This window comes from Lepisosteus platostomus, chromosome 3 (genome assembly GCF_059453375.1).
Source record: "Lepisosteus platostomus isolate fLepPlt1 chromosome 3, fLepPlt1.hap1, whole genome shotgun sequence".
In the NCBI taxonomy this organism is placed as follows: Eukaryota; Metazoa; Chordata; class Actinopteri; order Semionotiformes; family Lepisosteidae; genus Lepisosteus; species Lepisosteus platostomus.
This window is the reverse complement of record NC_142613.1, coordinates 17,480,521-17,495,207: the sequence shown is the minus strand read 5'-3', so window position 1 is coordinate 17,495,207 and position 14,687 is coordinate 17,480,521. Positions and strand designations below refer to the sequence as shown.

Below are 14,687 nucleotides of genomic sequence, written 5' to 3'. Positions count from 1 at the left end.
GCATGAAATACAGTACAGACAACCGGAGCAAGCAATATGTAGATAAATAAGATGATTTGTATGTATTCAGCTGTTCAAATAATTCAACAAAAAAGCTTATGAAGAGATCTTCTGTATTTGGCACAAATATGTTTGTGTATAATTCAATGTATGCCTAATACTGAAATTCTGAACATTTGACAAGAGGAGTCAATGTAATGAAGTGAATATCCAAAAAAACATTCTTTGGCTGGATTGACTAACTGTATGTAAAAACGTCAATGACCGAGCCTCACAACCTTTGATGTACTCTTTGCTCACATAACTCAAATTCTTTACCTTGCGTTATCTGATCGATATGGCAAATATATGGCTCACCATATACAGTGCCTCAAATGACAATCCTGACTTACTGTATTTTGTTTTGACTTAAATTATTTTATAATAATAATCGCTTACACTTATATAGCGCTCTTCTGGACATTCCACTCAAAGCTCTTTACAGGTAATGGGGACTATACCACCACCAATGTGCAGCATCCACCTGGATGATGCGACGGCAGCCATAGTACACCAGAACGCTCACCACACATCAGCTATCAGTGGGGAGGAGAGCAGAGTAATGAAGCCAATTCATAGACAGTAGGGGGATTATTAGGATGCCATGATTGGTAAGGGTCAATGGGAAATTGATGCCGGGGTAACACCCCTACTCTTTTCAAGAAACGCAACCTCGGTTTTACATCTCATCTGAAGGACGGCGCCTGTTTACAGTATAGTGTCCCCATCACTATACTGGGGCATAGTGAACGCCCCCTGTTTGCCCCATTAACACCTCTTCCAGCAGCAACCTTAGTTTTTCCTCAGGAGGTCTCCCCAGGAGGTCTCCCATCCAGGTACTCCCACCAGTTTAGCTTCAGTGGGTTGCCAGTTGTGAGTTGTAGGGTGATATGGCTGCTGGCTATATATTTAGACAAAATGGTGATGTCCTTCGGTGATGACATTCACAATTTTTTCTTCTCATGCACATTGTAAACATTGAACTGGTGTTCTTGTGGATCAGAGCTGTTGAGTTTAAATAATTATGAAGCTAGATCAGATTTACGGTTAACACACTGTAATAACCACTCCCCTGTGCTTATCTGTAGATCTTCAGATCACTGAGCAGGTTATTGCAGACTATAGATTACATGGTACTGTACATTCTGTATTGAATTAAAAGTATTATGCAACCTTTTGTAGACGACATGAGTTTACTAAAAGCATAAATGTTAATGCAGCTTTGTATTTGTCTAAGAAAATGTTCCACCATGAACATTATAAGCGAAAAAGGCGGCAGTTTTGGTCTACCAGGAAACTACCTCAGATAATTGGAAATATGAAGAATTCATACACATAATCAACTTTTATTCAATATAAAAAATTGAAATGTAAACTTTTAACAAATGAAGTAAAAAACACATTTTAACGCAGATGAAGATGGGAGGATTCTTATTTCTACAATGTCAAAGATTGATCTAATTTCTACAATATCTTTGAAGAAAGAGGGATGTTCACATCATGTACTGTACCATAAATTACAGTAGCTAGGATGGTTTAGCAATTAGTTATGAAGAGACATCCAACCCGGTGGGCATTGATTCGTCGAATATACGTATATTCACGGCGAAAATACGGCTATACGTATACATACGTCGACGCGACGTATAATCAACGTCGAATTGCAACCGTAAAATCGACGACATTAATAAACGCATATATAATGTCGAAAACACATCTAACACAGTGCCTGAGGCTTTTTACTGTATGTATCATGTGTGCTGCAACTAGGAGTATACGGCACTCTGCACAGTGTACGAAGTAAATTATTTTGCAGTAATTAATTTATTATATTTATTACTATATTTATTATACACGTGTAAATTAATTACTGCGAAAATAATTTACTTCGTACACTGTGCAGAGTGCCGTATACTCCTAGTTGCGGCACACACGATACATACAGTAAAAAGCCTCAGGCACTGTGTTAGATGTGTTTTCGACGTTATATATGCGTTTATTAATGTCGTCGATTTTACGGTTGCAATTCGACGTTGATTATACGTCGCGGCGACGTATATATACGTATAGCCGTATTTTTGCCGTGAATATACGTATATTCGACGAATCAATGCCCACAGCTTGGCATACAAGGGTTTTGCGGAGGGGGTCTTGCCACCTGCCTGAAAAAAACAGTAAAATGTTTGAGTGCCTATAGAGTTTCTATTTTTATTTTCTTGAGAAAAGTTGATACCATTTCCTGGACACCCCGTCCCCCATCAGTGTGCGGTGCCCAGGGAAAAATCTGTAGGGGGTGTCTGAAATTCTGAGGGGGGGTGATATTTCGGTTGAAACTGAGCTGTACGGTGCAGCTACCCGAATGAAATCTCGCAGCTATGCCATTGATTAGTGCTTCATGATAGAAGATAACGACTAGCAATCTGGTATTTGCGATGAAGTTCAGTTTCACATTTTTCGTCACTCTCGTGGTTTGTATTGCCTGGAGCGAAAAGTACCATAAGCGTTCATTTTTGCAGCTACATGGAGGTTCTGAATCGTTAAGAAAAAAATGTTGTAAAACCAACAGAAAGCACAGACTGCTATAACTAGTCCTAGTTATATAATGATTTTAAGTATAATGATAAACTACTGCAAGGAATCGGTCCACCTGAGCAAACAGGATTGTAATGTTGACACTCAATAACGACACTGATATGTGCAGTTCCTGGACGGATAGCCCTCCTGCACATCAAACAGTCTGAGTGACTGTTAGTGTCATTTAGTGTTGTCTGACCATTGACAAAGTACAACTATTTTTTTAGGGCGCAAATTAAGTTAGGTAAATCTTTTTGCCCAAAACTGAAGGGGCGAGACTCCTCCCTCCCCCCGTGATGCCAGGCCTGTCCCCATCCTATTCCATAATGTCATTATATATAATACCATACAACAGTGACCGATCCTTACTAACTGCATGCGTTAAAATTGCACATCAGCACATAGCAGGGGGCACATAGCCGCGATGTATTATCAATGTTAAATTTCAACCATAATATCGACAACATTAATAAACGCATACGTTGAGAAAATATCTAACCCAGCATATTTTCTGGTTATATACAACAATGCATTGCTAGTATTCGTTGGTCACCATTTTGGACACGTTTTTCAAACGTAGAAGTATTTATCCGCAAATATCTCAGCAATCCTCTTTTGACGAGTAAGTATGAATAATAATAATACTATCTGAATACATACAGATCTTTCTTAATATTATTTTTATTAAAATAGTACGCGAATAAGCAAAAAATGGCACATAAAAATAGTGTGAATGGGGAAGATGACACAAAATCGTTTTGCCGTTTCTCTATTCTTATTCTATGTTGTACTTTCAAACTTTGGGTACTCTTTATGACAGACTTTATTGCTCAACTGCTGTGATGCAAGCCAAATTTTATACATTTATTTCAGCTTTGAGCTTAGTAAACCATTCATTTTTTAGATTATACTAAAGAAGATATTAATCATCATTTATTTGGGAAGTAATATTATATAATTTTCTCCTAGCTGCGGTGCTGAAGTCCCACCCTACATCAACAGAAAAAGAAATAAAGGAGCACGCAATGTGTTACTTGAAGAATGCATATGCAAGGCAGGGGGCCAGGAGATCTGGACACTGAAAATAATAGGTTTTTGGTTCTAACTGTTAGGACAATTAGACAGGGTTTGCAAATAGTGGACAAAAATCGTCTTAACTTCCATTGTAATATTTTTTTTCTTGGAAATATAGGTTGTACATTTTAAAATGTATATTTGAATCAAAATGTGGTTTTGAGCTAGTGTGTTAATGTAATTAGTTTGTGTTTGTCATTACTATACTGTATATTGCCATGTTACCAGAATTTGTAGCTGAAGTTTAAGACTAGTTGTGTTTTTTTATGATTATTGCCCATATGTTGATTGTTGATTGATTGTATACAATGTATAATTTGAAATACATATTTTTCAGGTGTGAATGTGTATTTTCAGAATACATTTCTAAACCAAATCATTGGGTTGATTTACTAGTTTCTACACTTGTAAAACCTATCTTTGATGTATAATAGACCTCTACCCATATACGTATAATAGACCTCTAAAGTTATCCGTACAATAGACCTCTACCCATATACGTATAATAGACCTCTAAAGCTATCCGTATAATAGACCTCAAACCATATACGTATAATAGTCCTCTAAAGTTATCCGGAACTCCTACCATATATGTATAATAGTCTTCTAAATTATGCGTATAATAGAACTCCAACCATTTACGTCTAATGAACATCTAATCATAGACGTATATTAGAATTTCATTCTAGACGAATTACGGACCACATTTAGACGTCTAAGGTATGCGTTTAATAGACGTATATTATACGTCTTTTGCCCACTGGGAAATGACTAAATCCGTCCATCAATTTTTACCAACCAACACATGGTTGCGGGGGAGACAGAGCCTATCCCAGAAAATATGGACAGATGGCAGGGTACCAGTCTATCACAGGGTACACACGCACAAACATGCACTCAATCTCACCAGGGTCTTTGGGTTGTGGGAGGAAATCAGAACACCCAGAGGGAAACCCAGGAGAACATGGAGAGAGCATACAGTACAAACTCCACATAGACAGCACTCAAGGAATTGAACCCAGGGCTCCAGTACAGCAAGGTAGCAAGTTAACCACCGTGCCACCATGCCATCCCGAAAATTACTAAAGAATTTAATTTAAATAAACAATGTTTTTTATGCTTACTACTGTAAATTGGATAAACATCTTTTTGAAATAGTGGGTGTCAGTTTGTGTCTGCTTGAATTTGTAAAGGGTATTTGTAATCAAAATAAATACTAATAAGCTGTTTACGCAGTATGTTTGGCTGTTTTTTGGGAATGCAATCAATATTACTTGAAGAATCTGTTTAAACGTGGATGATATGTAATTGATAAGTAGGGTGAATGTGAAAAATGGTCACAAATGATGGACTTATTGTTTTGAATTTCATAAGCATTACAGTATTATTCTACTTTACTGTAATTTTCAACAATAGTTATTTGTTTAATACTTTACTTTCATAATTGTTTTCACATTTTGAATACCTTCAAAAAAGTGGTTAATTCTAATGCAATTAGTTGCCAAATATAGTGAATCATGAAAACCATCCAGTTAGAGACATTTGTATTTTAGTGTCAGTGAAAAAGGTAGTTGGGCTTACCTTAGATTTGGTCCATTAGGTCTTGATGGTGATTGCCAGGAAATAGCAAGAAATGACTCACTAACAGCAATAACTGACAGGGGGTGAAGGCCCTGTGGAATTGTGGGTAATGTAGTCACAAAGGTAGGTAAGCTCTCTGTGCAACCCCCTGTGTGACCACCACCACCAGAGCAAGCCAAGATGGTAACTGTGTAGTTACTGTATGGAATCAGTTGAGTAACAGTATAATTCAACTCTGAGATGTTCGTGATAGAGATACGAGGATCTGGCAGGCGTATTTCATAGCGAAGGATTTCCCCATTTGAAATTAGTGGAGCACTCCATGTCACCTGAAAATACAACATCAAAAACTGAAACACAATAAGTTTGTCTGTATTCAAAATTATATTAAAACCAATACAAATCCAGTGCTGATTTATTAGTATATAACCCTGAGAAATCTATCTGTGCACTTCATAATGGATCAAAGCAGCAAATTAGGTTGAATATTTTAGGAAGGTGTATCTACTAGAAGCACTGTAAATTATACACGTAAAGATTTTATAAGATTCTGAATGAAATTTTAAACAATTTTTTTCTCCATTGTTAAATGAAATATTTCTTATTTAACAATTTAGTGACCTTTTGTATTGACAGTACTGTGCCTTGCAAAAGTATTTAGATATTTCCTTTTCTGTTTTTTGTTGCTTTAAACTTGCAGTGATGATGTTTCGAATTAGCAATTAACATTCAAAGCAAAACAAACATTCAAAGAAGTAAATAGATTAATAATTAATATAGAAAAAAACAGAAAAGCCATCATTGCTGTGGCAAACTTAATTTAGGTGCTCACAATTACCTCAAGGAGCCAAACCATTAGTGTAATGATCACAAAGCTTTCAAAATAACTGAGGGATACAGTTGTAAAAAAGGAACAGATCGGGAGAAAGTATAATAACAGTGCAAAGACTTTTTAATATTTTTGAGGATGGTAAAGTTGATTTTCAAAAAGTGGTGGGGACTCAGATACTGTCTAGATCAAGATGTATCTCCAGACTGAGCAGCCAAAGCAAAGATGAAACTTCTAAGGGATTCCACCATGAGGCCAATGGTGACTTTGAAAGTGAAACAGAGTACAGTGGCTGAGATGAGAGAAAACATCAATGGGTCAAATCTCAAATCCCATATGGGGTATGCAACAAAGCACATTAGTAATTCTGCAAATATGTGGCAAAAGTTTTATGGACACTTTTCTCAATGCAAAATGTTACATCTCACATCAACACCATTCCTACTATCAATTATTCAGTTTCTTCAATTTTGTTTTTTGCATCTACTGTTACTTGTCTTAAGACAGTTTGAACATGCAGGTTTGAATATTAAATTTAAAAATATGCATGCATGATTTTGTAATTTTACAAACTGGAGCACAATAGAAAGGGTCTAAATGATTTGTAAGGCTCTATACACTACAGTACATTTGCCCTTAGTAAATTATCAGGCTAGTTTGCATTAATCATTGCAACCTTTTTATACAACTTTAAAACATTTTTTGAAAATTTAGAGAATTTATTGCATCTAAATTTAAGTTTTGTATGAGATAAATGACTGTAATACATAATGCAAAGTGATTAGTTAGACTTACACAAATGACAGATAAATAAAAATGTGCAAACCAGAAGTAGTATCATTTGATTTGGAAATAAAAGTGAGAAATCTTTTGATGACACATTTATTTTGTAAAAATATGTAAGTTAAATAACCAAATTAAATTAAGGAGTTTAAATTATACGTTTTTACAACCCCTTAAACTAAACAAGATTTGAATGAAAAAGTGGATTCAAGGGAGCATTCTAGGTCTTTCTTATGCTAGAATTCTTAAAAGGAATGCATATTAAGTATTCTACTTTGGTATTATTATACTGTACATATAGATGTTAGTTCATGCTTTGAGACCACAAAGACTAACAATTGTGCAGCAATTCTTTGCATACAACTAAACATCCTCCAAGTAGTTCAGAGCTTGTCCCAAGCATTTTTCAGATCTTTGACCATCTGAAAGAGGTCAAGTTCTGTCCTGTATGACAACAGGCAGGGCAAGTATGACTTACACTGCAACCAAAACAATCTAAAGGATCTAAAGAAATATCAGGAAACTTGTGAGTCACTGGAATGCATGTTTTGAAAAACATAGGAACTATATAGAGATCAGATACACTGCACAATTTGACACGTGGTGACTTGTTTTGTTGATTGCTTCAAGGCTTATTTTTGGTTCTTAACACCATTATACTGAATCTGTTTTTTTTGTGAAAACAAATTAAAAACGAGAATTTGAGTGATTTAATATTAACACTGTCTTTGTTTAGAGAAGCATTTCCACCAATATTTTTGGCACCTGTACAGGTCTGAATAAAAATGTGCATGTGGGTGTATTTGTACAAAGATGATTCTAAGCTGCAAAGCCCTCTTGTTTGGTTACATTAATTTCCCTTGAATCCAGCCTGTATACAAGCCAAAAACACTGCTAGCTGCCCTGTTCTCTTGAGTATATTTTCTATTGAATTACAAGAAGAACTACAATATTCGTGGAGGGCTTTATTAGCCCATTATAATTTGTATATCAGTTTTGTTTGTTCTTGGCATCCTCCAATAAACTGTTTTTTTAATCAATAATAATAATCAATTATGATGTAAATACTCCTAAGTTAGTTCACATATTTGGCTACAGACAGCACTGTTACAATAACTTTTCAGTTGGCAGTCATCATTAGCTGCAGTAATAAAAACTTTAGGTTGTGATCCCATAAATATGTAGGGTACACAGTGTGAACAAGGGCTACTTGCAACTCTACCTGTCTGATCCATTGCAGTACTTTGATACAACAAACTCCTTAATTGCTCTATTGACAATGGTAAATATCAATTAAATAATTAACTGTAATGGAGTGGGCTGGAGGGGCCTCAAGTTGAGGTAGCCTTCATGTAAAATATTAAAAAGGGATCCAAACCGTAATAATAATCAGTACAGTGACAATCTCATCTAAATAATGGATGTTGCATTGCACAGGGAACTAAAGAAACTTGAAATGAAAACAAGCATTCCTGCATGATGACATTCCCTCAAAAAATACTAAACATCTGCCCTACCTCAATTCCATCTGGACCCAAAACCAATACTTTAGGTTGCTGCAGTCCGGCTGGTCTTGATGGTCTTGTGGTAACTTCCTTCCAGTCACTACTGTTGAGGCCTCCATTGACAGTGGAGGCCACAATCCGATACTCGTACATTGTCCAGGGACTTAAACTCACTGAATTGTCAAGGTAAGTTAGGGGCTCATCAGCCAGCACGGTAGCAACAGTAGATATCTGTTGGGTGCCTTTCACTCTCCTCTCCACTGTGTAATGCTCCACCTCACCATTGGGGTGAAGGGGAGGCTCCCAAGATAAAAGCACAGATGTGGGGCTGTCAGAGAAGAGTTGTGGAGCAGAAATATCTTCAGGAGGTGCTGGGGGGGTATAAACAGGACGGGACTCAGAAGAAAGTGTGCACCCTGCTGCTGTACAGCACTCTACTTTGAATGTGTACTTCTTGAAGGGTTCTAAATGAGCCACTGTATACATGGTGCTGTTGCCTGCTGCAGTAGCCTTCAAAGTGCTGTTCTGGTAGATGTTATAGTGAGTGATTACACCATTGGGTTGGGATGGGTGCTGCCAGGTGATCGTTGCCCTTTTTGGTTGGACTTCAGAAATGACAGGTGGGTCCACTGGCCCAGGTCCTGTAAGTAAAACAAAGAAATCATATCAAGTCTATTGGAAATCTCCTTCTCATTCTCCCTGTGAAATGTTGGGTAACTCAGGTATCTTTTTTATTTGTAATTTCTTGACCTTTGTGATTCATTTAATCCCATTTGTCATCATTGATATTATGACTGTATCATATAGAGTCTAATGATGCTTATCATTTTAAAGAAAACAATTACATTTGTGGCTTTGTTGTTGTCATCGTAATTTGTAATTCTATTTTAATGCTGTGTTGTACTGCTTTAATCATGAAACTAAACTCATACATATATGGGAGCATACCATAAAGGGCAGGTTGTAGGTTACACCAAAGTAATTTTAAAATGCTACTAGCAATTCTTATGTAAAAAAAGTCTTATTTTTTACAAAGTAGATTTCTACTGAAAACTTTGCACCATTTGAATTGCTAAATAAATTCTTTCCATTAACCATCTCCAGTAATAAATTGGTCAATGCAACAGAAACCTATGCAGTGATACATAATTAAAATATGTATTTTAGCATATAGAATCTATATCATATGAACAATTCAGCACACACAGTGCATTTCTTTTCACCAACAAGTATTAAAAAGCCATAGCTTTTTGAAGCCCAGACTCATATGTTAAGAATGGTACTGTATATGCAATTGTTTTTGTTATGCTCCCTGTTTCCTACATTAACCATTCAAATCTGTGATTTTAGACAATTAGTAAAATTAATAAATTGATAATACAATTAGTAAAATTCTATATCTACAGTAAATGTGGGAATGAAACCATATGCTTCTAACCAACAAAATACATAAACTACATGATTAGTCTTTCCCCCAGCGTATGTGTCAGCTACTGATGTGGACTCAGGCATAGTATCATCAGGCATCTTGAAATGTATTTCTTTGACAAATAAACTTGTATTCCATTTTAAGCAGACCAGCTGCATATTTTAGCTTACCATATGTAATTGTTATAATGACGTTTCACAAATGTATCGCATAAATAATAATAATCTATGTGATAAAGATATGTGACTTGATTGTAAGACTGTTTTTAACAATTAATACTTTTACACATACACTACTCACCCAAACATAGTATCGAACAAATAAGAAAACTTATTAAGACAGGATGCAAATCAGAGGAGGTTTTCTGGCCAATCTTGCCCATTTGGTGATTTAGGAGGTAAATGAACATCCAGCTGTTTCTTAAAGGTGCCCAGAGATTGGGCCTGAACCATCTGCCTGGCAAACCTGTTCCAGAACAGATACCCACACCTAATTGTGAAAAGAAGTGTTTTCTATTCTCCATCCTAAATGAATTCTCTTTTAATTTCCAACTGTAACCATGTTTATCTAACGTGAAATAGTCCCTATTTAAACCTGTAGATTGTTGCATATTTGAATTAAATTCCCTTGCAATCTCTTTCTTTTTAGGCCCCTTCACTTGTTGTTACAGTATATGACAATCAATCCCAAGATGAGGAATCATTCTTGTTGCATTTCTTCAAACTCTTTCTCTGAGGCTATAATATCCTATTTATGCATGTGGACCGAATCTAAACATTATATGCTAGTTGTAAAGTCCCTGAATGTAAGTGCAAATTAAACTAATTTATAAATCTTTGAAACTCTAATTTGTGGATAAAGTTCAGAAGGACACACCCAAAAACTGATATGAAAGCTTATGGCATTGTTTACATACGACATGCCCAATTAGACATTGTGCTCTATAAAATTGAAGGGTCGCAAAAAGTCACACCACAGCTCAGTGATGGTTTGAAATGAGTTTTAACGTAACTAAAAAGAGCATTTCAGAGGACAAAAAAGTACATTTTCTTTAATGCTCTACACCCATACATTTACAACCAACGTTTATACTTTAGACTAACTCTCTGTTACCATAAATGTCATGTTTAGGAGAAATCTTTGTATATGCATTAGGACTTATATAAATATTACAGTAGTGCAATGGTTATTTTTGACAGTGGTTATCTCCGTCTTATAACTACTGAAATGTCACATACAACAGTTGTCTGTCTCCCTGTTTCCCTGAACCCCAGTCACACACACACACATTAAATTCTACCTGATGATACATCGCTTCCTATTTGCTAATGAGTTCTTTTCCATGTGCTGTGATCCTCAATTACAATGGCTCTTACTTTAAAAATTAAAAACATTGTGAGGGACCTTATCAAAAGCTTTCTGGAAGTCTAAATAGTTTTAGAGATATTCTTTACTTAAATTGATAATGAATTCTGAATATCTGGGTATTATCCCATCATTTTATAGCCACCAGACATACAATAATATATGAACACCGGAACATGGGTTATCCCTGGAAAAGTATTGGTTTTACAGTTTTAAAAATGTTAATAATGCAATTATTATTTTGTTAATTATTATTTTTGTTCCCCTTAATGGTAATTCTTTTTTTGTCTGTACCTGAAGATATACGGTACTATTTCCATATACTGTAAACTCTCTAATGCACTTCCATTTTGTTTGGAACTTGTTTTTTTAATGTCTGCACTAAGCCATTTATTCATTTGTTTATTAATTGCTGTTTTAGGGATTAATTATTTTGTAATCTTCAACATATGTGTTTTAAGCATGGTAATCTTTTTGCTATTGACTTCATTCCTTGTCTGTTGTTTATTTGTAAACTTTGTCTCATTCCTTCATAGTCTGTTTCTAAATTTTTTTTAAAAAAGATTTGATTCACATTTTAGAGACCAAAGGTATATAGATTATAATAAATTATGGTCACAATTTCCCAGTGGCTCTATCACATGTGTTTTTAATTATACCCTAGTCTTTTGAAAAGATAAGGTCAATAAGATGATATTTCTTAGCTGGTGCTTTTACAAACTGAGTTGAGAAGCAATCATTTATCCATTAACCATTTAAATATGCCAATTTATACATGCACAGTTTATCCCCTCATCAGTAACATAATATTATTTTAGCTACAGTAGATAACTTTTTAATCTCATCACACAATAACCTTTTTGTGTCCATGTCTACATTAGGTGGTCTGTAGCATGCATCTATTGTTAAGAATTGTTATTTTCAAATCTTACTCCCACATATTATAATCTGTTCATACCCTCTATCTTCAGTTCTCTATCTTGCAGATTATTTTTTAATATATAGTTCCACACCACCATCACTTCAATCCTCCTGTCTTTCCAAATATTATGTACCCATTAATTTTATACACATTCCTGTTATCCTCTCCTAGCCATTTTTCAGTTACTCCTATAATGTCATAGATCCCCGTTAATACAATAGGCCTGACATCTTGAGTTGAATTGCTTAAGCTTCTATCATTGATGTACTGTATAATTAAATAAGTGTGTTGTTTGCTTTAATTATTTTCTTTGTGATGTCAAGGGCCTTTCTAGGCCCACAGAACTGGTGTACGGGAAGTTCCTTGCCTCCAGTTCCCAATTTTATTTAACAACTCTACAATGACCAACAACAAAATTATTTCTTATTGAATACCTACTGTCTTCACCATTAAAGTGCGTCTATACCCTAGCCATGACCAAACAGTAAAGTTAACTGCTGAAAACTTTATATTAAGTAAAGACAGTTAAATAATTCAATAGTTTTATGCCATAGCATAATACAGGTTTTAAAACAATCTATTTTATTATATTTTTTGATGAAACCAGTGTTAAACAAAATGTATAGATCAAAATATGTATATGTTCCATTACAAATACACTGTATTTGTTACACATTGTGATAAAACCCTCAATGGTTGCTCAAACTATTTTCAACATCTAAAATCCTAAATGAATAGCTTTTTCTTGAACTTCAACCAAAAAAGGTAAATATACATTTATACTGTATAATGTACACCATTACATGTTCATTTGGTAAAATTGCAATACAAAAATTAAAAAGCTTCAGCCAGCAAAATATGTTTTGTTTTCTTTTAATCTAATCATAAATAGTAGCAGTGGTTATACATGTACCAGTGCTTTTTAGTCAGATGAAAGAAAAAAAAAACTAGATCCTGTTAAAAGATAATACCCTTTTGACACCAGTATCAGCAGACGGAAGTGCCTTTATTCCATCTTTAGTCAAAATACATATGTATGTTCTATAATAAATGTATTATAGAAAGAACAGAGTGCCCAGATCAGCCTCAGTATGATTCCTGGTATGGACAGAATTTACTGTATATAGCATCCTGCAGATTTTTAAGTTTAAAATAATTTTTGACTTCTACAAATATCCAGTAGGACTCCTTTAGGAATGCATTATTTTTCTTGTGAAATGAACCCTAGTAGGATTTCTGTTGAAAGATATTTGATATAATCCATCAGGACTGAGTTTCAAAAGTGTGCAAGATCCTTTCTATGTGTTCTTCAGCTTCTGTGCCAGGTAAACACACCAGGGTGGTAGCATCAGTTGGAATTCCAATGCAGTAATGTGCATGCACAGAGCCTCTGGCCTCCCCAGCCTCATAACCTTCAGAGCTCGGGTTACACAAATGCAATAGTACCTAATAATATAATCAATGCTATTTCCAATTTAATGCACCTTATTGCAGGCATTTTAATTACATTAGTCTCCCACAAAAAGTAAATTGAAATCCTATAAATACATTTTGCATATGAATGATTTCCAGGATCTGTATAGACAATATTTTTAAATGCTTGTTTCTGTCCCCAACAGAGTTTTAAATTACACATTTCAGCTTCTTCTGTTTATAATTCTAACCCAGAGTTTTTCATTTATCTACTCCCTGTTATTGTTATAGGTAATTTTTTACTGCCTCTGTGACAGTAGCTGCCGATTTAGCTCTTTCAACCTTCTGATAAATAAACAATGCACAGATCTGACCTTTAGGTTAACAGGTTTTTATGCTTGCTCCACTCAGCACTCTAACTGATTCAATTACCACAAAGGTTCAGGAGCTTCCATGAATACTGAAAAAGCCCAACCACATGCCTGCATAGGTGTCAAACAGCAAATTCAATGCTGCTCTCTTGAGAAATTCCTTAATTGTAAATAATTTTACCACACGAGACAATCAAGTCACCTTGAATGTGAAATCCCCAATGCCCCCACCCCCTCTACCACCCCTCCCACCCCCCCATGGCCTATAGAGGCGAAGTGTTATTTAAGCTTTACTGGTCTGTGTTAAAAACTGCAATTTGAAGGGCTGTTAAGTTTTTCAATTGAAATTTCATTTAAGATGCAGGTGCTTTTTATTTTATTGATGCCTTACTGCTCTCGGGGTACAAGCAAGAACACAGTGCAATAACACACGTCGGCCTCAATCAGCCATCAGTAACAGTTGTAATTTCAGGACATTCTAGAATACTTAGAAAGCCACTTCAAGAAGTATAAATTGCAAAAAATGTAAGGGAAAACAAGAGTGCAGCCCGCTGAGCCTTCAAATCAGATTTATATGAATTTAGTTAGCACAGTAATAAAAGAAGTCAAAAGACAGGGAAAAGGCTTATTTTTAGAACTACATTTCGGTATACAGACTATTTTTTCAAGCTCTCTTGCACTGAAAAGGGTGAACTCTAAACTGAAAAACTTAAACTATAAACAAACCATGCAATCTAAGATTGAATATGTAAGGTTATTAACGCTCTATTTATATTTGCAGACTGTTTGCTCTATCTTAAAA

General features: G+C 35.2%; 1 protein-coding gene across 1 annotated transcript in view; it reads right to left on the bottom strand.

The window, feature by feature from the left end:
- The window catches only part of ush2a (Usher syndrome 2A (autosomal recessive, mild)), a 427,426-nt gene that overhangs the window by 151,163 nt on the left and 261,576 nt on the right, over positions 1–14,687 (bottom strand). Inside the window, exons 41-42 of the mRNA XM_088624763.1 lie at positions 8,398–9,026; positions 5,269–5,597 (exon numbers count right to left, since the gene is read on the bottom strand). Of these exons, the coding sequence (XP_088480889.1) occupies positions 5,269–5,597; positions 8,398–9,026 (958 nt within the window). The remainder of the gene's footprint in view (positions 1–5,268; positions 5,598–8,397; positions 9,027–14,687) is intronic.